This window comes from Nicotiana sylvestris, chromosome 12 (genome assembly GCF_000393655.2).
Source record: "Nicotiana sylvestris chromosome 12, ASM39365v2, whole genome shotgun sequence".
Lineage (NCBI taxonomy): Eukaryota > Viridiplantae > Streptophyta > Magnoliopsida > Solanales > Solanaceae > Nicotiana > Nicotiana sylvestris.
In genome coordinates, this window is record NC_091068.1 from 72892977 (window position 1) to 72919959 (window position 26983).

General features: G+C 35.5%; 2 protein-coding genes across 2 annotated transcripts; one reads left to right on the forward strand and one right to left on the reverse strand.

The window, feature by feature from the left end:
• Positions 1–4896: 4896 nt before the first annotated feature.
• Positions 4897–8035, forward strand: LOC104229014 (uncharacterized). The gene is made up of 2 exons (XM_009781577.2): positions 4897–5981; positions 7759–8035. The coding sequence occupies exon 1, from the start codon at positions 5221–5223 to the stop codon at positions 5965–5967; it is 747 nt and encodes a 248-aa protein (XP_009779879.1). The 5' UTR covers positions 4897–5220; the 3' UTR covers positions 5968–5981; positions 7759–8035.
• A 2552-nt stretch (positions 8036–10587) lies between these two features.
• LOC104229013 (uncharacterized) lies at positions 10588–16675 on the reverse strand. The gene is made up of 5 exons (XM_009781576.2): positions 16462–16675; positions 15857–15924; positions 12443–15767; positions 11805–11859; positions 10588–10952 (listed from the first exon to the last, which is right to left on the reverse strand). The coding sequence occupies exons 1-5, from the start codon at positions 16586–16588 to the stop codon at positions 10802–10804; spliced, it is 3726 nt and encodes a 1241-aa protein (XP_009779878.1). The 5' UTR covers positions 16589–16675; the 3' UTR covers positions 10588–10801.
• Positions 16676–26983: the final 10308 nt, after the last annotated feature.

Here is a 26983-nt window from a genome sequence, read left to right on the forward strand (position 1 = left end):
ATGGCATTGTTTTGTTTGTGTAGTACAAACTGATGAATAAAGCGGGTAACTTTTCACATACATATTACCCCGCTACAAGTTGTAGTAATAGGAGATATTAAATCTTTCCTTTATTTATAGTCTCAGTATGACCAACCGCTTTCGCGAATACTTTAGAAACTCAATAAGTTTCTTTGAGACTTACTACAACACAATATCTTATTGATAATCAATTTTATTTCTCCAAAATAGTGGTAATTGACTCTTCCAGAGCTCTCAATTAGTTTTGTACTACCACATTTTCATCAACATCCATATGGTCATATATCTCTTTCAAGGAGAAAGTTATACCATTATGGTACGTGATAATCACATTGCCAAATTTTGTCCTTTAATAATCACATTGCTAAAATATTTTGGCGTACAATAGGTACGTGACCAATGGCCATTCATGCCATAATAATGACATTATTTTCTTATATCATCTCAAACCTCCTTCTAGAGGTGAGTGTGATATATTCGCTACCACTAGCGCGTTCATATTCTTTGAAGAATGAATATGTATTCATAAATCAAATGTTGTCACATTCACATCATGAATGGACCATAATCATCTATACGTGCTTTATAAAATCTCATGTCAAATCAATGACAAATATTTTGAGAATCCTTATTATTCCCATTATCACAATGATGACCATTATAATTTTGTCTATTGTCACGTCCACATCCATTGATACCTTCACGGTAATAATTTTATCTTCTTTCAGACTTATCACATACTGCTATCACATTCTCTTAAGGGAATGAGAATTGAGCAAATTTAATGGGACGGGTTTTTAATTTTTTGCCCACAATCATACATGAATTTGATCATGGCAAGGCATAGAAATTTTACCATTTTAGGTGGTTATAATTTCTTTCAAACTCTATTAGAGTTACAATCAAAATTTATCGTCTTTGTTTGTATTTAAAATCAAATTGTAGAATGTCAAGAATTTGAAAGAGAAAATTAAAATGTTTACCTTAAATCCAGAATTTAATCATGAAAGAAGTTCATGAAACAATTGACAATCATTATGCTCAATCCCAAAGCTTCTACTCAATTGATTAGAGTCTCGTGCTGATAACGTGTTATGAAACAATAAAAGGACAAGAACAATATTGCAGAGAAAGAGAGGGAATTCTTATTGAATTTTTGGATGAATTATAATGGAATAGAACGTTCTATTTATAGGGGAAAAGTGACTTAGCCATCAAGTAACAAACCCTCAAATCTCTCTAAAATATAGACATTCACCTTAAATAGAATTCTATTTATAAGAGAAAACTTTTTCTTTTAAATCTTAGGAAGATTTATTAATTTTGCCATCAAAAAAAACTTGTCTCGTCAAAAAGTCAACTTGAGAAAACAATTGAATCATTTTAATTTACTACTAGTATTTCTTATCTACAGGAGTAACAAATGGAGTTTGGCTTTTTTTTTATTTTTAAAAAGAAACAAAAAAAGGAAGGTTTGATCATCATTAAATGTGCAGAGTATGGAGAACAGCAATATGGACAGTAAATAAGTGAGAGTTTAATCCGTTGACAAAAGTGAGAAAATATTTCTTTATTGTTCTTTTTATTGAATGTCTCAAGTCGGGTATTTTCATGTAAAATAAGATAGACATTTGGATGTCTACGAAAAGTAGGTTTTTCCACATGGGAGGTTTTGTTATTAGGCTGCGTAGCCACAGCAGAACCATCCACAACAGCTGTACAGAAAGCTGTGAGAATATATGAAAGAAAAAAGAGAGCGAGAAATAATAGAAAAGGAAAATATATCTCATAAATTACAAAAAGAGAAGAATTAATGCATATAGTAGGAAACTTGAACATGCTTGAACATGTTAGAAATTTCAATATCATTAATGAAAGTTGTGTAGAGTCTAATGTCTTATTGACCTTATTTTAAATTCGAAAAAAATGGGGTCGAATGCCAGCTTTGCTTAGTCATCATTGTTGAATCTATTAAATGATTTTTTTTATTATTCTATTTGGAACATTTTTTTCTATCAAATACCATGGACTTTTTATTCAATTAATCATGTGCTTTGTTATTGAATTGTCTTCTAACAACAAGCCTTTTTTGGAGATAAAATTGCACTTCACCGAAAGGCTAAAATGTCAATGCTACAATAGCTTATAGTATTAAATAAGCATGAAACTTATGTATTTAATAGCTTCGTAATTGAGTTGTCATCATATATTTCACATGTTCTATATTTTGCTTATTTTGAAAAAAAATTCTTTCCTTCTTCTCTAGCGGATCTTTTTTCACACAAAAAGATAGTGATAAACATTTTGTTTTATTAGTTGTGACAATTATATAGATGAAATTGATGTGAGAGTTTCAACCTTCCTATATTAAATATTTCAGTATATTTTGCCTAAGTTAGTGTATTCAAATGATAATTTGACTTGTTAAATATTAGAGTGTGAGTGTTATACGTATGTGTTGAATGAGACGAGGCCAAAAAGAAATTGGGAATACTTGTACGTGCATTGTATACGAAGTTGCTTTTAGACAAAAGCTTCATTATTAAGTTGCCGGTTAATTAAGGCTAATCAATGTCATTGCACAATTTGCATTTGGTCTTTTTCTTTTTCTTTTGGGGATAATAATCTGCAAATTGGAATCAATCATCTCCCTGCAATAATCTCCGACCTACCCTTTGGACCCATCATCCCACATTTCTTCAAGAATAATTAAAAAAGAAAAAGGCGTAATTGCAGACAGAAAAGATGGATTATCATCTTAGTCCCAAAAGCAAAATAAATTAATTAAAGAATAATAAAAGGGGTATTTGAATTTATACCCGCTTTTTGAATCACGTTTTAACTTGTGTCCGCTTTGCAAAAAAAAATTACAAGCGTACCCACTTTTTCGCTTAACTTCAGCATACGGGGCTGAAGTAGCAAAGACAATCACGCAAACCTTCAGCATTTTAGTATACAGAACTGAAGTAGCAAGTGTGTTGAACCAAGTGTGCTGAAGTTTTTGTTTTGTAACTGGCGAACTTCAGCTCTAGAGTTTTTGTTTTAGCTGAAGTTTTTGTTTTAGTTGAAGATTTTGTTTTGTAACTGGCGAACTTCAGCTCTAGAGCTGAAGTTTTGTTTTGTAACTAGCGAACTTCAGCTCTAGAGATGAAGTTTTTGTTTTGTAACTGGCGGACTTCAGCTCTAGAGCTGAAGTTTTTCTAATTTGCTCTTGTCTCACACATGAAAATGTGTAAGCTTCTATATTCATCTCTAGTGCAGACTTTCTTTAACAAACCTACTTAGACGTGATATTTCCAGTTAAATGAAGGTGCACATTCTAGCACTGAACAAGGAAAGCTTCAACCTAAAAGTTTTTAATTAAATCAGGGAGGTTTCAACCTAAAACTTCGAATCTTTAAAACATTTATAAAGACAATGGATACACCGCATAACAAAATTTTGGCATGTATACCTGAACCGAAATTCTCGTCTCATTGTACACGGAGGACAAGATTCCTAGTAAAAAGGGTATCCTCTATATGATTCGAGCCAAAAACTAACCTTAAGATTTTGCAGAGCAAATAGAATTTTAAATAACGAATTATACCTCTAAAAACTATGATGTAGCAAAGTATGTGGATTGTAGAGCTTTCCTTGTTCAGTGCTAGAATATAGATGCTTACACCTAAGAAGAAAGAAGAAAGAAGAAGAAGAAGAAGAAGAAGAAGAAGAAGAAGAAGAAGAAGAAGAAGAAGAAGAAGAAGAAGGGGGAGGAGAAAGGGGGCTGAAGTTGTTTAAAAAGTGGATACAAGTTAAAAAAATTTAAAAAAATGGATATAAGTTAAATGGGGGCGACCAAATAGGACGCCCCGTGCAATTTTTACATAATAAAAAGTGAACCCTCAATTTTTTTCTTAACTTTAAAATTTATTCAGTACTCGTGTAATTATAACATTTACATAACCTAAAAACCAACAACAGAAAAGTGTCTATCCAAGTATATGCTCATAATCTGGAGGAGGTGGGCAACTAATAATTAGAATATATTCTAGGTATAAATACATAAATTTAGTATATAAACTATGAGTCCGTTTGGACATAAGAAAATTTTTTCTTTTTCCAAAAAATTTTCACTTTTTTCCGAAATCATCGTTTGTTCATAAAAATTTTAATTTTCACTTGATTATGCATTTTAAAAAATTTCTAAAATTTAAAAAACTTCAAAAAGCGATTTTTCAAAATTTAAATCACTCACAAAATTTCAAAAACAACCCAAAATTATATTCATGTCCAAACGCAACTTTAAATTTCAAATACCATTTTCACTTGAAAAAAATTTCCACCCTATTTTGGAATTTTACAATTTTTATGTCCAAACCCCCACTATAAATATATATATATATATATATATATATATATATATATATATATATGGTCGTGATGGTGTCTATCCTGAAACTAGGTCAGCCGACACAACTCCCAAATTAACCATTTATCAATAAGAATCATGTTTAAGCCTTTAATTTAAACAAATGTTTCATAATATAAGTCTAAATGAACAGTGCGAAAATAATATACAAGCCCGACATCGGGGTGTCACAAGTCACAAGCATTCTGAATACAACGGAAAAATCTGAAAATGTACTAAATATAGTCTAATGAAAGTAAGAGGGAGAAAAGTTGTGCTGCGAACGCCGGTCAACTACCTTGCTAAACTCCGATGACTTTGGCTCTGAACAATCGATACCCGCTACCGGGTTCAAAAAATACCTGAAGATGCAGAAAGTAACGTGAATACTCCAACTTAAGGATATTATCTAAATGTTGTAAAAAAAAAAAATCATCATGATCGTATAAAATTGTAAGTCGGACACTCCTACCTTTTACTAATGCATCTTAAGTTGAACAAACAAAAAATTGTTTTAATGTCATTCTTAGTGTGAACGCACATTGCTATTATCGCCTTATATGGTACTGCTATAGAGGGTGAATAATATATACCACCAAAAAGACATACTCACAACAGGAAGCACCGCTCCCATTGACTCATGCATCCTTTCTCCTCTCCCCTATTTTCTTCTTAACTAGTTCCCTCCAATGCCCTGTATTCGCCGGAAAGTTTTGAACAGTACAGCTTTTCATTTCTCTTGCATATATATAGCCTATTGAAATTGAGCATAATATAATTGTTGTATATATATTATATTGTATGTAAAGATGAAAGAAATTGTATCAAAATCATCTTTCACAATATCCAAATGCATCTTTTTCGGTATCCTCATATCAATACCTCTCCTCCTTTTTCTCTCTCATCGGAATTCTTTCTCCGCCCTCATCTCCACCACCACCACCACAACATCAAACTCCGATTCGGATCTCAAAATTCGACCTGGATACGCTACCTACGATTCCTACATCCAGAAACAGCTCAACAAGACCCTCAATCCGAAACTACGAAAAATATGGACAACCCGTGACTGGGACCGGAAAATTCAAGTTTTCTCAAAATTCTTCGGCCAGCTTAAAACTAGGAGTCTTCTTTCAGATTCATCGAAAGTGCTCTGCATTGGTGCCCGCATGGGTCAGGAAGTTGAAGCGCTGAAGCGGGTCGGAGTATCCGATTCGATCGGAATGGATCTTGTACCGTACCCGCCGTTGGTAGTGAAGGGCGATTTTCATAATCAGCCGTTTGAAGATGAGACGTTTGATTTGGAATTTTCTAATGTTTTTGACCACGCGCTTTATCCGGAGAAATATGTGTCGGAGATCGAACGGACGTTGAAGGCCGGAGGGTTTTGTGTTTTGCACGTGGCGTTATCTAGACGGGCTGATAAGTATTCGGCGAACGATTTGTACAGTGTTGAGCCGTTGAAGAAACTGTTTAAGCGGTCCGAGTTGGTTCATACTCGAACCATTGATGGATTCGGTTTGGATACCGAAGTTGTTTTCACGAAAAAGAGTTGATCGAACCGGTTCGGGTATTTTTTTTTTCTTCTTCTTTCTTTCCAGGTTGGAGTAATGCTGGACATTAAATTCTTTTTGGACTTTAGTTAGTAGTTGTAGGACAATATAACTTTTATTCTTTGAAGAACAAGTTGGGTATCCTTTTTGACTTTTTGGTTATTGCTATGTTTCTTTATCATTATTACTTCTATTTTTAAACAAAGAAAAATAATACAAAAGAACTTCATTCTTATTTTTTATTTTTGTCATTTGGTAATAGCTCCAATCCAAAGACCTTCTCCCTAACTACAAACTGAAATGGTGAGAGTTCTTTTTTATCTTTTAAATATAAATATTTTAGTAATAGAATTACCTAAAATCAGAAATGTGCAATATAACTAGATCTCAATTCCAAGCAAATTAAAATTAACTAGGGCTCAATTCCAAGAAGATTAACATTAGTTATAGCATTAAATGTTTCTTATATTTTACACTGACATTTTCAATAGTTTTATGTTAATTGTCAGTTTATTGTAATGCTTCTCTTTTATGGGTTCTTTGACATTTTTTACTGACGTATTCTATAGTTTTATATTAGATGTCAATTCATTATTCATTGTAATGCTTCTCTTTTATGCGTTCTTTAACATTTCTTACATTTTTCAGTGGTAAAATAAGCAAAGCTCGTAGATGTTAGGAGTGTAACATGAAGAAACAACAACAAAATTGATATAGTTAAATTCAAAAGAAAAGACTAGCATGAAAAAGTATTCTATAAGAAATGAAATTCATTTGTCCTACGCTTTTGAGAAAAAGAAAGGTAGCTAACTAATACTTACTAAAGAGAGGAAGGATTCTTAGAGCCTGTTAGGCCAAGCTTTTGGAAAGCCCAAAGGTACTTTTTCTGTTAAAAAATTTGAACTGTTTGGCCAAGATGGAGAAGTACTTTTGGCCAGCGCCAGAAGCAGTTTTTCTGCTTTTGGGAAGAAGCAGAAAATTCTAGCTTATTTCAAGAAGCAGAAGCAAAAAGTTAATTTATTCAAGACAAATCTATCCTCACTATAAATTTATATTGTCCAAATTATCCCTTGTTGATTTAAGTTTTTTCTTTTCATTTTTGTTTCTGGTTTTTACCATTCTTTTAAAAATTAAAGATATCATATATATGAATCATATTGTAACTTTCTAAACTTTTTATTGATTTTTCTTGTTTTTTATTTTTTGTTTGTGTAATGTCTTGTAACTTTCCAACTTATTTTCTTCTTTTTTCATATTAAAGTAAATTATCTACATCCTTCTCTAGATTATCAATTCTTTTCCTATAAATAATTATTTTGTAATTTCTTCTGTTACATGCTATTAGTTCCCGGATCTTTAAAACAGTTATCAAATCTAATTTGTGAAAATTACCTACAAATAGATAATAAATTTATAATAGCATTGTACAATCTATCTATATTATTATTAAAGAAGAAGTGGCAGCCTCACAATAGGCTATTTGACAATTTAGTACAATGTTAGTTAGGTTAGGTAATAATTAATTTTTTTAATAATTTTTTAAAAAACTAAATTATACATTATGTGTTGTTAATAATTAGTTATTTTTTTGAATTTGAATTAAACATACTTAACTTTTTTTTACGAAAACAATTTATTTTAAATATATTTCTATTTTACGCTTAATGCCATCTTTCAAGTTTGACACTAAGAATCATCTAGTTACAACTACCATGGCTATACATAATTTCATCCGACAATATTCTTCTAACGATAAGGAATTCAACTATTATACTAATACAGACATTACTGCAGAGATTGAGGAAGGAGATGAGCCTTCTGGTATTCCTTTAGAAATGCAAGGCAAGTCTTCTACTAATATGAAGGCGTTGTGCGATAGACGTAGATATGAAATTATTGAGAAATGTTATCACATGTGAGTGACTTTATTTATTATTTCATGGTGGGTTATCAATATATAGTAATTTGTGGAATAGACTTCTAATTCATACTGAATGATGTATTTTGATTATTCAAGTCATCATGTAACAATAAGTAAATATACAAGATAATATTATATGTTTTGGTATAACTATATATTTAAAATTGATTTAATTCTTTAATACGTATGTTTACTTTATGTTTCATATTTTAACTAAATAAAATAATAAATAATAAAAGTATCTTATGATAAATATTTAAGTTTATAATTCTCTTTAAAATAATTATAAGACCTTTGTACTATCCTTTTTGGTAATTTGACACTCAAAAGCACTTTTTAGAAAGATTGGCCAAACACAATTTGTTTATCAAATATTACAAAAAATACTTTTTAAATGAATTGGCCAAACACAAAGTATTTTTTTTCAAAAGTACTTTTTTCAAAAGTATTCAGGGGATCGGGAGATCAACGAGGATGTCACATACCGTATAGGGGTGGGGTGGATGAAATGGAGGTTAGCATCGGGAGTCCTATGTGACAAGAAAGTGTCACCGTTACTAAAAGATAAGTTTTATAGAGCAGTGGTTAGGCCTGCCATGTTGTATGGGACTGAGTGTTGGCCGGTTAAGAACTCACACATCCAGAAGATGAAAGTAGCAGAGATGCGGATATTGAGGTGGATGTACGGGCATATAAGGATGGATAAGATTAGGAATGAAGATATTCAAGAGAAGTTGGGCGTGGCCTACATGAAGGACAAGATACGGGAAGAAAGACTCAGATGGTTCGGGAACATTCAGAGGAGGAGCACTGAGGCACCAGTGAGGAGGTGTGAGCGACTAGTTGTGGTGGGCATGAGGAGAGGTAAAGGGCGAACTAAAAAGTATTGGGGAGAGGTGATCAGGCAGGACATGGCGCGACTTAGGATTACTGAGGACATGGCCTTTGACAGGGAATTGTGGAGGTCGAGCATTAAGGTTGTAGGTTAGGAGGAGATTGTAGATATTTCTACGGCGCACCAGAGTGAGACTAGCCAGTTAGGAGTTAGTTTTAGGATGTTAGTGGTCATCTACTGATGCAGGGCTTTATCTGCTGGTTATTATTGTACTTTCTATCTATTTCGTATTTCTTATATTGCTGCTATTTTATTATGATTCTATTGATGGTACTAATATATCATTTCTTGTTGCCTTCTTGAGCCGAGGGTCTCCTGGAAACAGCCTCTCTGTCCCTCGGGGTAGGGTAAGATTTGCGTACATATTATCCTTCCCACACCCCACTTGTGGGATTATACTGGGTCGTTATTGTTGTTTTTTCAAAAGTACTTCCGGAAAGAAGTACTTTCCAAAATAAGCAGATTTTGGCAGCTTGGCCAAACGGGCTCTTATAGCCTGTTTGGCCAAGCTGGAGAAATCAACTTATTTTGAGAAGTGCTTTTGAAAAAAGTACTTTTGGAGAGAAGCAGTTTGTGTTTGGCTAATCAGTCTGAAAAACACTTTTGAGAAATAAGCTTTTTAGAAAGTGCTTTTAAGTGTCAAATTACGAATAAGGACATGAATAGATTTACTTAATAATTAATATTATAAGTAAATAAATAATATCAAAATTTTGTTATTACATGCAATAATTAAAAAAATTCATTTTATTTAAGTAAAATATGAAAATAAAATTAAAAAGTACTTAATTCTTTTAATATAAATTAAATATATTAAAATTTCTTCAACAAATATAAAAACATTCACCCCTAAAGTCACTATATATTAGAAAGTTCCTAAAAATAAGAAGAAATATTTATAAATTAATATCCTAAGTATTAGGTCTAAGGGTTATTTTGGTATATACTATATTTTGTTAAGGGTATTTTAGGTAAGAAGAAAAGCCAAAACTGCTTCTGCTTTTGGAAAGAAGCTATTTTTTTCTGCTTCTCTGAAACTGCTTCTTCGCAAAAGCACTTTTTTTTCCCAAATAAGCTTGGCCGAACACCTCAAATTAGAAAAAGAAAAGTGCTTTTGAAAAAAAAAACACTTTTTTTCTCTTGAGAAGCTTGGCCAAACAGGTTATTAATGTCCAACGGAAGTGGAACGGTGATAGCTGAACATAGAATAAATTACTCATTTGTTCAATCAAAGCATGATGCGTCAACGACGGGCACAAGATTTCTTTATGTCTAATTGTCAATATCACTTTCGGCCATGAATGCTGGCTAAGCACTCAAATTGGTTTCTGACTTTTTTCTTTTTCTTCACTTTTCTAATCCCCTTAAATGGCTCATATCAGTCGAACCTGGTTTAATCAAACCAGTAAGTTTCTTCTAATACAACAACAACAACCCAGTATAATCCCACTTAGTGGGGTCTGGGGAGGGTAGTGTGTACACAGACCTTACCCCTACCCTAGGGTAGAAACTGTTTCCAAATAGACCACCGGCATCCTTTCCTCCAAGAACTTCCCACCTTGCTCTTGGGGAGACTCGAACTCACAACCTCTCGGTTGGAAGTGGGGTTGCTTACCATCAGAGCAACCCCTCTTCTAATACTAAATGGTTAAACAATCTGCCACGTGTAGTTCGTCAACCACAGCAAAGGTACCTTTCTTTAGGTTTCAACTATTGAATGAATTACACAGGCACAACGTAATCAATATCAGACAAAATTCCAAAACCAGAACCAAAATCACGTCATGTGCATGAATATAAATCGGTGTACAATGTAAACCTGATTAACCTTTAGTTAATGATAGTAATACATAAGTACGTACAGGCCAAAAAAAAACTTTTCTCCTTGTTTTTATTTTTCTTGTTGCTTCGGAAAGCCCAAGGTGACAGACGATTAAAGAGGGAGGAGGGTGCTATGGACGGGTGATTTTGTACCAAAATTTGGGTTTGGGTTCAGTTCACCCGCAACCAAGGAGAGGGAGTTACTGGTTCCAAGCGTCTGCTAGACTATCAGGGACAACATCAACAGGCTGACTTTCTTCATCTTGACTTTGAGCAGCTATAACCTTAGCCTTCTTGAAACGGCTAGAGCTTCTCAGGATCATATCTATGGTTATGTCCTGACCTAAAAAGCTGTTGGAATATACAGTGTGATCATAAGCACCAAGAATTTCATAAATAAATAAAAAATATACATGGATAACTTAGACAAACTCATTGTCTATTCCATCTGTGCTAAATCATTTGCTCTAACACAAGAGTTTCTGACATGCAAATATTCCCATCCCATCTTATAAGACTCAAGAGTATAACATTGGAAACATGTCATCCTTAAGTTTTCTCCACCTGTCATTAACAGCCTTTACCAATCACAGACACTCATTTAACTGTTGTGCACAAGTGACAGTCACAAAGTAGAGGAATGAAAGAGATAATAGCTTTTGAGCAAGGAAAAAATTTACTTAGTACAATAATTTGACATAATATTTTATGGCAGCACATACAGGCAGAATTTACCACCAGATCAAGCTACTGCCTAGTGGTTAAGAGCAAAATTCAGAACAAATAGTAGGATAAAGAATTTTACCATTCAAAAGCCATAATCTACCGTTAGAAAGAACCACGTGTAACTAAAGAAAGTATGGACACAATCCCAGCTTGCACATAGTGGTGAATTTGTAGAGAAAGGAATAGAAGATTTGTTGACAATGAAAAGTAGTCAATTTTGAATGTCAAATCTGAAGGTATTATGTCGATATCTTTTTAGTGTAGATTAGAATGGGTAAATGATGCTGAAACGTTTTCCAAGTTCATAGAATCTCTTGTATAGGCAATCTGGTAACTTTTCTCAGTTTTTCACTTGTAATATTTTGGATGCAACCATAGCACCTCCTTAGTGCTGATTTAAACATTGATGCACATTTAAAAAAAGAACCATGTTTAACTAAGGGCTTTAAGAAAAAAATTAAGAGATCTCACACTTACTTTGATTTGACCTTACGCTTTGCACCAGCATCGTCGTGTTTTGCAACATTAGCTCCTATCAAGTCAACATAGGGAAGTAGAAATTAGCTTATAAACGGAATGAAGAATGGAGAACAAGAAATTATAGAATGTATTTGTGATATATGTTGCATTGATTTTTTATCCATCAGCAAAAAAAAGGAGTCCTTCTCTATATGGCCAACTATAGAATGTACTTGAGATATATGTTGCATTGATTTTTTATCCATCAGCAAAATAAGGAGTCCTCTATATTATCATAGGAATGATTAAGCCCATAAAGTAGAAATGAAGAACTTCCCATTTTCCTTTAAATCCTAGCGGCTAGCCTGTCAGGGGAGGAGGATAGGGTAGGAGTTGATTCGGTGCTGTTTGGAAATCAGAAGAATGGCAGCCACAGAGCTCAGTGCTTATGTTACCTGGCCTTCTGTTTAGCAAAATTTTCAATTGGTTTGATATGATATTATACCAAGCCTTACAGATTGTTTATCACCCTAACATGAGTCACTTGGCTTTTTTTTGAGTAAAAGGTCTCAAATTTTTTGTGGATGTCAATATAAGAACATATTTGACTGTCTAGACATGAAAGGAAAATTTTAGCAGATTAAATTTGCAATTACCATTTGGAGTAGAAGCCTGACTTATATCACTTCCTTCAACCGAGTAGCCAGAAGAGGATGAATAATCAGATGGAGTCTCAGTCGCAGAATCAGAATTTCCACCCCCCTTACTGCCAGACCTTCTCGATCTACTATCCCCAAATTTAGGCCCTGATGTAGGAAGCACTCCTCTCTTTGGTGTACAATCCTCGAGGTCTCCAGTTCTCATTTTTGTATTTTTGGTAGCCAAACTTTGGATTTCGGAACCTGTTTGCTGTCTTCTGTTCTCGGGGAATCTATCAGAACCTCTTGAGCTTGAGCTGGACATAGATTCCTCCATAGGTTCTTTACAATCCTTTTCGGAAGCAGGAGCATCAAAAGTTGCAAGCATTCCAGTGTCTTCAAGAGTTTTATCTCCCTGAACGCTAGAGTGACTTGGAACTGTCACCTCAGTTCTTGAGTTCAAGATATCTTCCGAAGTGCCCCCAGAAATCACTCCATCCTTCTTTGATTTTCTGCCAGCTTTTATGTCTCTGTTTGATTTCGTTGGTTTCTTTGATGCAACTTGACCCCGTTGTTGACCAGGAATAAAATATTTCTTGAAGTTTATACTCTCGCTTTTATCAGTATTAATTTCAGGCTCATGCGTCTCCTCTAACTTACCCTTGGCCAAAGGATGAGATGGCACACGAAAAGAGTTAGCATTTCTTAACTCCTTCCCAGAACTCTTTGAATTGGAGTCAGTACCAGGATTTCTCTGATTTTCCAACTTGGTAATATCCAACCAATCAACATTAGTATTTTTACCTGACTCAATTATCTCCATTGGCTCTGGCAGAGGGCTCACGTCTCTCGGATTATCATTTGAAGCTGCTAATTCTTTGTGACTGACTTCCTGGTCTTGAATAGCCAAATCAGATTTACTCTTCTTAGAACTTTGGCTCTTTTTGGTTTTGGTTTTCAGTTTCCTTTCTACAAGGCTTACAGTCTCCTGATTTTTACCAGTTTGGTTAAGCAGCAAATGCTCAAACTCATTTTCCTTCTCCTCAACAGGAAGAAGCTCTGCCTCAATGAGGGTTGTCTTCTCAACGTGTTGATGAGAACCTGCAGCATAGGCAATCTTTGACTCTTGTTCTGAAGCTCCCTTTCTTTCGGTGGCGGGCAATGCATCTTTATCTTGATTAGACCCTTGAAAGAAATGATTAGCTGGAGGATCATGCATTGCCGAAGGGGCACATGAAACATCAATATTACTGGTAACCTCCTTCCTTTTTGCCTTCTTTTTCTTACTTCGACCAGAGTTTTCATGTCCTTCAGCAACCTTCACATCAGATGGAGCTGCAGAGATAGTTTCCACTTCCTTAATGGTCATTTCTGCTTTGGCATGATCTGAAGATTTGCATGTTGCAGATTGAACTTGCATGAGATCCTTGTTATGAGACGACCCTTTCACCTCTGTATCTAGACAAATCTGCAGCTTTCCAGCATCAGACGAAATTTCAACTTTCTTACTCTGCTCAGTTACAGGACCAGCTATAGGTCCAATTCCTGCAGCTAAAGAGGGGCAGTTCACCCTACTGTCATCCTCTCCATCTAATTTATCAGGAATCTTTTCAGCAGATTGCCTGCGACTCTTTTTCTTCCGCTTCGTGCTGCTTGCATTTCCAGATTCAATGTTCCCCTTGTCATCCAATGACTTTTCAGCTGAGAGAAATTGTTCTTTAGATGCCCCAGTTGCTTTATTGTTATCTGAAGGAAGGGAGGTCTCAGCACCTTGAGTAACTGACAACTTGCATCTTTTCCCTATTTCGTTTATATCAGCTTTTGGCACAATACTTCCACCAGCCTTTGTAGTTGCATCACCAGAACCATCATGGCGGACTATATCTTGCTCAGATGCACTAGTATTTTTAGAAGCCTCAACAATATTTTTCATATCTAACTCATGACGACGAGTTGACTTCTTGGCCTTGCTTTGCTTCCTCCCAATTCTATTCTCTGCTGCTCCTTGCGAATGTGCCAACAGGAAGGAAGACACTGGATCCTTGGTACTTGCATCGCCCAACTTCTCACTCATCCGCATTTCAAAATCACAGTTCGATGTCAGCTCCTCTTGTTCTCCAGTTGTATTAGCACCATCAGTTCTAGGTTCATTATCTCCTGAGAGAATAGATTCACACATAGGTTGGCCAACTGAATACATTTCATAGAACTCCTTGCTGACTGGTGCTGGCCACTCTTTGTTTGAAGTTTGATTTTTAACTGGAGATGTTTCTTGGAGTCCAGATTGAGTAACATGAATAGTACAGTCAACATCAGTCAACTTGTCACAGATCTTCATTTCAACTCCTTCATTTTGCTCTAACCTCCTATTCCCCTCAAGTTTTTCATCGGAACTCAGAACCATACAGGCAACTTCATCATGGCACATGGATGAGCCCTTTCCCTTCTTCTTTTTGCTCTTCTTATGGGCTGTATCTGTTCCCACAGATTGGTCTCCCAATGCGTCTGCTAAAGCTGACTTTATTGGTCTATGTGCTGTGGAGTTCTCTGGAATTGCGACCATCAAGACATCCCTATGATTGAACTTGGTGGGACCTCGACTGCTTTTCTTGGTACCCAATTTTTTCACTTTACTTTCAATGGTCCCAGACTTCGATGTTTCGTCAAGTGTATCATTGTTCCTATTTCCACATTGCTCATCCTGCACACCAGAGATTTCAGCACTTGCCCCACCCAGCCTACATTTCTTCTTTCCCAGTTTTGATATCTTACTGGGATCAGAAGGTTGGTTTCTTAAAGGTTCAGCACTGGCATCTTTCAGTTTCATGTTTATAGTCACCCATTGTTCTTCATCACAATTTGTCGAAGTAGTATCATTTCCAACAATCTTATAATCAAAATCATCATTACCTACACCATGCTTTGAAGCGTGGGTATCTGTTACCGGGTGGTTGACTATATCTTCTGTATGCTTCATTTTACACTTCTTTGCCACAGGACCAGCTCTAGGAGAAAGTTCCTGTGATTCATCCATGGGCTTCACACTCTTGAATTCACCAACGGCCTTGGCGACATCCTTATCTTTCACGATGGAGCTTGATGCCAAGTTTCCGTGAGCCGGGTCAGGTTCATTAGTATCAAAAACCTTCTGTTTAGCCATTGCTTTGAATGAATCACTAGGGAGAAGATAGTCAGCTCCATTTTGCGGATATGTGATACGAAGTAAGCCTTGGTCACAGCTAGAAGCATCAACAGAAAGGAACCAACCCTTTTTGATACCCTCAAACACACTAGTGACAAGCATACTATCAGGCAGGTGATAATAATGTCCTTTCCGTTTCACCTGTTAGGAAATAGAAATAATTAAAATCATCATTACGGTACAAGAATATACACAAGAAAAAATAGTGAGTTGGAGGATTAGAAACAAACCTTCACAGAAGAAATCTTCAACTCCCTCTTCTCAGGAAAGCACCTTAAATGTTCAAATACAATCTTTTCTGCATAACACAAAAACGCATATCAGGCAATTGAACTCTTTAGTAACTTAATCATTCCTCAATCAAGAGTTTAAATATCAATTATAAGCAAACTAGAACTAGCAAAGAAAAATTTTATACTCTGAATAATAAATGAATTTAAGTTATATACACATGACAATTTAAAAAAATTTTACATTATCAATGTATTTTACCTGTGATAACAAAGCCAATTTTACATTGTCAATGTATTTTACCTGTGATAACAAGGCCAATTACCATTTTACCATATTACCAATTAATATTTATCAAGAGATTTACCTAATTACCTAATAAGGGACCTGATTGTGTAAAAAAAATTCTACACTGTAATTTAATCTCATACAGAATTAACCAACATTTACCTTGTTGCCAGAGCCACACCCAACATATATTCAGTGGGTGCACGTGTCCCCAACGCCTCGAGATTTCTTTTAATTGAACTAAGAGTAATTTTACTAACAGAGGTATCCAGGGATTAGAATGTATAAAACAGCTTCCAGTATAAATAATAACTACCTTTGAGATCAGAGACATAATCGGAGTCGGAGACAATTAAAGCCAAGTGGGTATCAAGGTTGGTATCCACGAAAACCGTGTTGTACAACGTCTCAGGTTCGGTTTCTTCGCGACGCCGTCTCACCATGATTGGTCGACGGCAGCAGAGCTCCGGAAAAACTGACGATTAAAAGCTGAAATGACCAAGGGTTTTAACTCCTGTGGGTGCGAATTTGGTGAAAATGAAATGAAGGGTTTAACGCCCAATTGAAGGGGTCTTTGCCGCCAATTGTAATGGGCCTGCCCTTGCTTTATTCAAAAGCCCAAAGCCAATAAAATAGTTAAAATAGCACGGTCTGGCCAGTTTTCGGACTGGTCATTCAAAAATAGCCAGCGTTTGTCAAGTTATTGAAAAATAGCCAATATTTTGCTGCAACAGAGACCGATCCAGCATAATATACTAGAGTTCGGTGCACCTGTGTATGAACTTCCAGCATATTATGCTGGACCGGTATACTTTGCAGGATCCAGTATAATGTACTGCAGACTGGAGCACCGGTGCTCCAAAATTCAGTATATTATGCTAGAGTATTTTTTCGTATTTTGAGCAGTGTTTTCGTTCAGATTTATCTTTACGTGAAAAGTGGCTAAATTTCGATTACTTTTGAAACTCTGGCTATTTTTGAATGACCACTTGTAAATCTGGCTATTTTTTAATTTCTCTCAATAAAATAAGAACAAAAATGATTTTTGCATCTATACCCGATTTTGGGGTCATAATTGAACCTATACCCACTTTACAAAAAAAATTGCAAGCCTACTCACTTTATGATCAACTTCAGACTTATCAGGTCTGAAGTTAAAAAAATTAGTCTGAAATGAAAATATTGCACTTAAGGCCAAATAGGTCTGAAGTGCATGTGTAACCAATGATTTCATGCACTTAAGTCCAATAAGTTTGAAGTTGTCACGACCCGGATTTACCACCCTCGGGAGTCGTGATGGCACCTATTCATGAAAGCTAGGCAAGCCGAGTGTTACAAATTTTATTACCTTTTTTCATTAACCTTTTAACAATTACAAATTTACATATGATCAACGGCGGAATAATAATAATAAGAAGAAGAAATGCGGAAGACGAAATCTAAGAATTTAACTTAATAGAAATACGATTCCATAGAAATAATCCGCCCAAAACTGGTGTCACAATCTCACGGACTATCTGAGAATACTACAAATAGGGTCTGAACAAAGAAAATACATGTATGTCTCTGAAATAGAAAAGAACAGAATGAAACAAGATAGAGAGGGGATGCCAAGGCCTGCGGACGCCTGCAGGACTACCTCGGGTCTCCGATGGACTAAAGGCAGCAACCCCTAGCTAAGGTTTGTATGCTCAAGTATCGGGATCTGCACAAAAGAATGCAGAGTGTAGTATCAGTACAACCGACCCCATGTACTGAGTAAGTGTCGAGCCTAACCTCGGTGAAGTAGTGACGAGGCTAGGACACAATAAACAACATAACCTGCAGTTAAACAGTATCTGGCAGAATAACAGTAATAGAAGCAATTCACAAGTAACGGGGAGGGGTAACATGCTATGGGGGAATACCAACATAAAGAATCACAGAAATAACGGAATGAAACAATTAAGGCACTTGAACCGATAACAACAAGAAAGCATAACAAACTGGAAATAAGTGCACGGCATCGCCCTTTGTGCTTTTACTCTCAATCCTCACCATGCAACCAATAATGAAAATATTCACGGCATCACCCTTCGTGCTTTATCTCTCTTCCTCACCATATGCATCAATATTAATGTAAATGTACACGACATCACCCTTCGTGCTTTATCTCTCTTCCTCACCACATGCATCAATATCAATGTAAATGTACACGGTATCACCCTTCGTGCTTTATCACTCTTTCCTCACCCAAACAACGGCAACAACAACATCCCGGCAAGAAAATCAACAATAAGAATAAGTACAACCCGACAAGGGAATCAACAATAAGAATAAAATACGTCACGGCAAGGGAATCAACTATAACCAAACTTGTACCAACAATTAACTTCACAAATGAACCTCAACTGGAGCCAATGCTCAACAATAAACAAATACCAAGAAGATAATCATAAGTCTTGCTCAACATGGATAATCAACAATTTAGGCATTTGTAGTATTTATTAAGAAACACAACGATCACACTTTAAGATTCACGGGCATGCTTGACACCAACGTATAGATACTCGTTACCACACTTATACATCGTACACTACACTAGCACATAGCAAATAAAGCACAACACCTATTCCCTCAAGCTAAGGTTAGACTAAACACTTACCTCGATTCCACGACCACGAATCAAGCCTCAACTATCGCTTTCCCCCTTGATTCCACTTCCAATTCAAATGTATCTAGCCAATATTAACTTATTGACATCAATAAATGCTAAAGAATTCATACCCAATGCTTAATTGTAGCTTTCCTAACATTTTTCCCAAAAATCCAAAAATCGATTCCGGACCCGCTTGGTCAAAACTCGAGGTTCGGACCAAAATTCAAATATACATTCACCCACGAGCCCAAATATGCAATTAGTTTTGGAATCCGACCCCAAATCGAGGTCTAAATCCCCAAATTTGTAAAATCCCTAATTCTTTTAAAATCACTAATTTCTACCCTTAAATAACAAGATTTAGGCCTAGAAATCTAATGGGTGTTGATGAAAAATGAAGGAAATGAGTCTAAGAATACATACCTATAGTTTGGTGGTGAAATCCTTCTTCAAAAATCGCTCAAGGTCTGATTTTATGGAAGAAGATATAAAAATATGGCTAAATTCCCGTTCTGGTTCTGTTTTAAGTGTTATGCGACAGTGTTCATCGCGTTCGCGAAGAGCTGCCATCTGAGGACTTACTCGATCGCCGGAGAAGCTACACGTTCGCGAAGGCTTAGCCCAGCCCTGCCTTCGCATTCGCGATAAAGGGCTCGCGTTCGCGTAGTTCTCCCCTAGGTTCCCTGACCAGCCCATCCTAAAGCTACGCGTTCGCGGTTGACCGGTCGCTTTCGCGTAGAGCAGTCCCCCCAATGCTCCGCGTTCGTGACCTTGGTCTCGCGTTCGCATAGGGTAAAATCCTCCCCAACCTAGTTTCCCTTTCGCGATCGCGAAGCATGGTGCATCAGACACCAGATAAAACAACTATACCAGATTTTTCTAAGTAAAAAACACCCCGAAGACTCCCCGAAACTCACCTGAGCCCTCGGGGCTCCAAACCAAACATGCACACAATCCTAAAAACATCATACGAACTTGCTCGTGCGATCAAATCGCCAAAATAACACCTAGAACTACAAGTTTAGCATCAAAATCAAAGGAAAATCTCAAGAACTCTTAAGTTCAAATTTCACAACCGATGGTCCGATTCATGTCATATGAATTCCGTTTCTTACCAAATTTTACAGGCATAACTTAAATACCATATTAGACATGTACCGGGCTCCGAAACTAAAATACGGGCCCGATACCATCAAATTCAAACATCTTTAAATTTTCAAAATTTTAGTTAAATAATTTTCTTCAAAAATTCGTTTCTCGGGCTTGGGACCTCGGAATTTAATTTCGAGACCGTCAAATCACGGGTCCGGATCCGTTTACCCAAAATATTGACGGAAGTTAACTTAAATTCAATTTTAAAGGCAAAATTAGTATTTTCCTCAAATTTTCACATAAAAGCTTTCCGGATATACGTCCAGACTGCACACGCAAATTGAGGTAAGAGAAAAGGAGGGTTTTAAGGCCTCAGAATACAGAATTGACTTTTAAGAGAAGTGATGACCTTTTGGGTCATCATAGAAGTGAAAAGTTGCATTTTAGATACACTTAAGACCAAAAGGTCTAAAGTGAAACAAACATTTTTCTACACTTAAGGCAGTAAGTCTAAAGTAAAAAATTGCACTTCAGATGCACTTAAGGCCAAATAGGTCTGAAGTAAAACCAATGGTTTCATGCACTTAAGGTCAATAAGTCTGAAGTGAAAAATTACATTTCAGATGCACTTAAGGCCAAAAGGTCTGAAGTGCAACAAACGTTTTCCTACACTTAAGGACAATAAGTCTGAAGTGAAAAATTACACTTCAGATGTACTTAAGGCCAAAAGGTCTGAAGTACAACCAAACGTTTTCATGTACTTAAGGCCAAATAGGCCTGAAGTGCAAATTGCGCAGAAACAAAAATTTGTTCTTCGAATTTTAACAATTCAATATACAATTTAATGCCTAAATCTACTCCAAATGAGCTCAAATGTGAAACACAACATCTAAATATCATCTAGAACAAACCGTAATCATCAATTTGTCAAAACAATAATAAATCTAACGAAGCAAAACGTAAGTAATAGTAAAAAATAAAGTGTCACAACAGCTCACCATTGTAAAACATCATAAACTACCTTAAAATATATTTACAAAAATCTTATAAAATCACTATTACCCGAAGAAGAAGAAGAAGGAGGAGGAGAAAAAAGCCTGAAGTTGTATAGACAATGAGTACAAATTAAATAAAATTTAAAAAGTGGATACAAGTTAAATGAGGGCGACCAAATAGGCATCCAATGCAATTTTTACGAAAAAATAACACTTAAAGCCCCCTTTAAAGACTTAATGATCAAATACTCCCTTTTCTCGAAAAAACAAAAATGAAACATGCCCCTTTCGAATATTTTAAGACCAGATTGTCCCCTCATTTCTATGCCTATGCTTCACCAAATTTCTTTCTCCTTCTTTTCTTTGTTTTTCTCACGTTCTTTTTGTCTTTTTATTTTTTTTGTTTTTTATATATATTTTTTTCACTTTGTTTTTTTTCTTCTTTCTAATGAAATTATGCACTCTTATCCATTCTTTCTTATTTATTTATTTTTGTAATTATTTTCTCTTTTTGTTATTCTTTCTAGTAGTAACCAATTCAGTCTTTTTTACTTATTTTTTAATCTTAGTTTTTATTTATTGGTGTGTTTGTTTTTCTCTTAATTTTATTCTTTCCACTAAAATCTCCTAGTCTAAAATATTTTGTAACTTTTTTTCTTTTTTATTATTATTTTTTATCGTAATGTTTTCTATTATTTTCTCATCCGCCAAAAATTATTATTGCTTTCTTTTATTATTATTTTAATTTATTTTTTTAAATAAATAACTGAATCTTAAAATTTCTACCGTGGTACTTTCTACACAATCAGTAGTCTATTATAACTACTGAGAGTGTCATGTTACTCTTTTTGATTCTTTTAATTTTCTATTTAATAATATTGATTTTTGTCTTCAGTTTTTTAAGAAAATTTAGATTTTATTTTTATAGTGAGATCAGTTTGTTCAAAAACATCTGTCATTTTTCCCCCTTATAATTATAATTTCTTCTCTTAGTTTTTCTTATTAATTTTTTCAATAGAATTTCTTCGTTAAAATTTAAATCACTTTATTCTACTTTTATTTTTGTTCTTTCAAGATAAATAACCTAGTCCTAGTTAGTATTGGAATACTTTCTACGCAATTATTAATCGACTACAGTTATTGATAGTTACGGTATCACTCTTTTTGATTTTTTTATATTTGTAGATGATTTTTTTTTTGTTTTGTAATTTTAAAAAAAATTAAGGCTTTTTGAAATAAAAAGTTTGCATCCTTTTTTTTTTGGTTCTTTCTGGTTAAATCGGTGAATTCTAAAATTTGGTATACTATAATAATTATGGTATACCAAATATAGTATACTAAGGGGTTGTTTGGTATGAGGTATAAAAAGGTATAAGGGTAGTACAAAAATTTAATACCAGCTTAATCCTCTGTTTGGTTATCAAACCAAGTATAAGTTATTCCGGTGTTAATTTTAACACCGGGATAACTTATACCTTCTAGAAGGTGGGATAATTAGCACCGGTATAACTTATACCTTCTTCTTAGAAATTATGCAATTATCATTCTTAATACAACATACCAAACAATGAATAAACAACAATCCCAACATAACTAATCCTAATATAACATATCCCAATACAACTTATACTGGCATAACTTATAGCGGTATAAATCATATTCCAACCAAACAATCCCTAAGAATATTAATAGTACTATAGTTCAACAGTAATTATGATATACCAATATGTAATATACGAAAAGTATTATGTATACCATTTAACGTACTTTAACAAGGTATATTACTCTCTCCGTTTCAATTTATGTGAACCTATTTATTTTTTATTCCGTGCCAAAAAGAATGACCATTTTTAATATTTAGAAATAATTTACCTTTATGCAATGATTTATAGTCATACAAAAAATATATGCATCATTTTACACCACAAGTTCAAAAGTCTTCTCTATTTTCTTAAAATTCATGTCCAATCAAATAGGTTCACATAAATTGAAATGGAGTCAGTATAATTTAACATTAATCATGATATACCAATGTACAATATACCAAAGAATTATTAAGAATACCAGAAATTAACATTAATCATGATATACCAATATGTAATATACCAAGAATATTTGGTATACTTTTTAAAATACTAAAATAAAGTATACCATGATTCAACAGTAATCATGGTATACCAATGTGTAGTATAACATGATTATTAAAAAAAGTATTATTTAACATACTCAAATAAAGTATAACATGATTCAATAGTAATTATAGTATACGAAAAAGTATACCAAGAACACTGGGAATACCATGATTCTTGAATTGTGGTATATCAATGTATATTATACCAAGAATATTGAAAATACTATTTAATATACTCAAATAAAGTATATCATTATTCAACAATGATCATAGTATACTACACATTATACTAAAAACATTTAAATACCACTTAATATATACAAATACAGTATAGCAAATTCAATAATAATCATGGTACACTATGTAGTATACCACAATTCAACAGTAATCGCGATATTCTATTTAGTATACCAAAAATATTGAGAAGGCCATTTAATATATCAATAATCACAATATACCACAATTCAACAGTAATCATAGTATATCACTATGTAGTATACTAAGAATATTAGGATACTTTTAACATACTAAAACTAAGTATATCATGATTCAACAGTAATTATAGTATACCAACATATAATGTACCAAGAATAATAAGAATACCATTTAACATACTTGAACAAAATATATTGCATAGCTTGGGTGCTTATTTACTTCATGTAGACAGTGAACAATCAAGGGCTTACTTTGAGTTCTTGAGCAGAGAAATGATGACTTTTGGGAACTAGAAAAGTTGTTAGAGGTGTATTGTTCACCTCTGCCATCTAGTCCGTAGCTTATGCATTTCTTTGGGTTGACAAAAACTTCTATTGACTTGTGCTTTTTATAGTATTGTATGAAAAAATTCATCAACTCATTATCACATTGAGAAGATCGATTAAAAAAAAAGTTCAATCTTTGAGAACTAAGGGTGTGTTTGGTATAAAGGAAAATATTTTTTTGGAAAACAAGTAGTAATCTTACTCATTTTTCAGTGTTTGGTACGCAAATTAAAGAAAATAACTTCTCAAAAGTATTCATAAATAATTTAGATACAATAAACATGAAGTCGTAAACTTTCGAACCAACAACCTTGCTAACCCACAAATTCATAAACTTCTAAATCACTAAACTTTCGAACTAGCAAACTTTCGAATCCGTAAATTCTATAATTTCTAAACCCGCAAACTTTCAAAAACATAAACCTCCAAACTCATAACTTTGGAACTCGTAAAATTTCGAACATGTAAACTGAAAATATAAAATAAAAAAAATTACCCGGGGGAGGGGGGGGGACAAAATGCTTATATATTAGAAATGGTGAAAATCTCAGAACCCTTACTTATATAGGTTTTGCCCAGGCTTTCCGCACCAGCGGTCTCGCAGGTGCGACAAAATGCTCGCTTCTGCGGTTTCCTGTGCATCTGTGGTCCCAACATCAGCTTCTGCGGACAACCATCAGCTTCTACAGAGCCCAGCTCTACAATCCATTTCCGCTTCCGCGTTCTCCCATCTCGCTTCTGCGAGCTCGCATTTGCGGTGCCCACTCCGCAGATGCGATTACACCAACAGTTAAAATTCTTCAGAAATCCTTCAACTTCAAGCCTTGATTCGTTAACCACCCAAAATCAACCGAGGCCCCGGGACCTCAACCAGACATACCGACAAGTCTTAAAACATCATACGAACTTAGTCAAACCCTCAAATCACCTTAAACAACATCAAAAACACAAATCACACATAGATTCAAGCTTAAAGAACTTTAAAACTTCCAATTTCTACAACCGACACCGAAACCTATCAAATCACGTCCTTTGCACACAAGTCACAAATGACACCACAGACCTATTCTAACTTCCGGAATCTGAATCCGACCCTGCTATCAAAAAGTCCACTCCCAGTCAAACTTTCCAAAAATTCAACTTTCACTGTTTCAAGCCTAATTCAACTACGGAGCTCTAAACAATAATCCGAACACGCTCCTAAGTTCAAAATAACCCAACAGAGTTAAAGGAACAATCAAAACTCAAATCCGAAATTGTTTACACATAAAACAACATCCAGTCAACTTTTCTAACTTAAGCTTTCAATTATGAGACTAAGTGCCTCAGCTCATTCCAAAATCTCCCCGAACCTGAACCAATTAACCCGGTAAGTCATATAACAATTGTAAAGCACAAAAGGAGTAGTAAATGGGGGAACAGGGCTATAACTCTCAAAACGACTGTCCGGGTCGTTACATCCTCCCCCTCTTAAACAAACATTCGTCCTCGAACGGGTTTAGAAATATACCTAGAGTCTCAAATAGGCGTGGATATCTGCTCTGCATCTCCCGCTCGGTCTCCCAAGTAGCCTCCTTATCGGGCTGACATCTCCACTGCACCTTCACTGAAGATATATTCTTCGACCTCAACTTTCGAACCTGTCGGTCCAAAATGGCCACCGACACCACATCATAAGTCAAATCACAATCCAGTTGAACCGTGCTGAAATCCAAAATATGAGACAGATCGCCGACATACTTCCGGAGCATAGAAACATGAAATACTGGATGCACACTCGACAAGATAGGTGGCAAAGCAAGATTGTAAGCCACCTCCCCAATCCTTTGAAGTACCTCAAACGACCCAATAAACTGAGGGATCAACTTGCCCTTCTTTCTGAACCTCATAACACCCTTCATAGGTAAAACCTTCAGCAGAACCTTCTCCCTAACCATGTAAGCAACATCACGGACCTTCCTGTCGGCATAACTTTTCTGTGTAGACTGCGCCGTGCAAAGCTGCTTAATTTAACCTTGTACATATCATCCTGAACCAAGTCAGTACCCAATAGCCTAGTCTCACTCGGCTCAGACCAACCCACCAGAGATCTACACCGCCTCCCATACAAAGCCTCATACGGAGCCATTTAAATGCTCAACTGGTAACTGTTGTTGTAGGCAAACTCTGCGAGCAGCAGAAACTGATCCCATGAACCCTCAAAATCAATGGCACAAGCGCGTAGCATGTCCTCCAATATTTGAATAGTACGTTTAGACTGTCGTCCGTCTGAAATGTTGTACTCAAATCAACCTAGGTGCCCAACTATCGTTGCATGGCTCTCCAAAACTGCGATGTTAACTGTGTGCCCCAATCTGAAATGATGGACACTGGCACACCGTGTAGGCAAACAATCTCTCGGATGTAAATCTCAGCCAGACGCTCCAAAGAATAAATAGTACCAACCGGAATGAAGTGTGCATACTTGGTCAGCCGATCCATAATCACCCAAATAGCATCGAACTTCCTCAAAGTTCATGGGAGTCCAACTACGAAATCCATGGTTATCCTCTGAAGCAATCCACCCGGCCTCTAATGCTCATACTTTACCTGTTGATAGTTAAGATACCGAGCTACGAACCCCACTATATCCTTCTTCATTCTCCTCCACCAATGGTGCTACCTCAAGTCCTGATGGATCTTCGCGACACCCTGGATGAATGAAATATCGCGAACTGTGGGTCTCCTCAAGAATCAACTCACGTAGCACATCTACATTGGGTACACATATTCGACACTACATCCTCAACACCCCATCATCCCCAATAGTCACATCTCTAGCATCACCGTGATGAACCGTGTCCTTGAGGATAAGCAAATGAAGATCATCATACTGACGCCCTCTAATGTGATCAAATAAGGAAGACCAAGAAACCACACAGGCTAGAGCCTGACTAGGCTCCGAAACATCTAATCTCACAAACTGGTTGGCCAAGTCCTGAACATCAACTGAAAGAGGTCTCTCGCCAATAGGAATGAATGCAAGGCTAGCCATACTCACTGCCTTTCCACTCAAGGCATCGGCCACCACATTGACCTTTCCAAGATGATACAAAATAGTAATATCATAGTCCTTTAGCAGCTCCAACCATCTCCGCTGCCTCAAATTTAGATCATTCTATTTGAACAAGTGCTGGAGGCTCCGATGATCGGTAAACACCACACAAGACACACCATAAAGA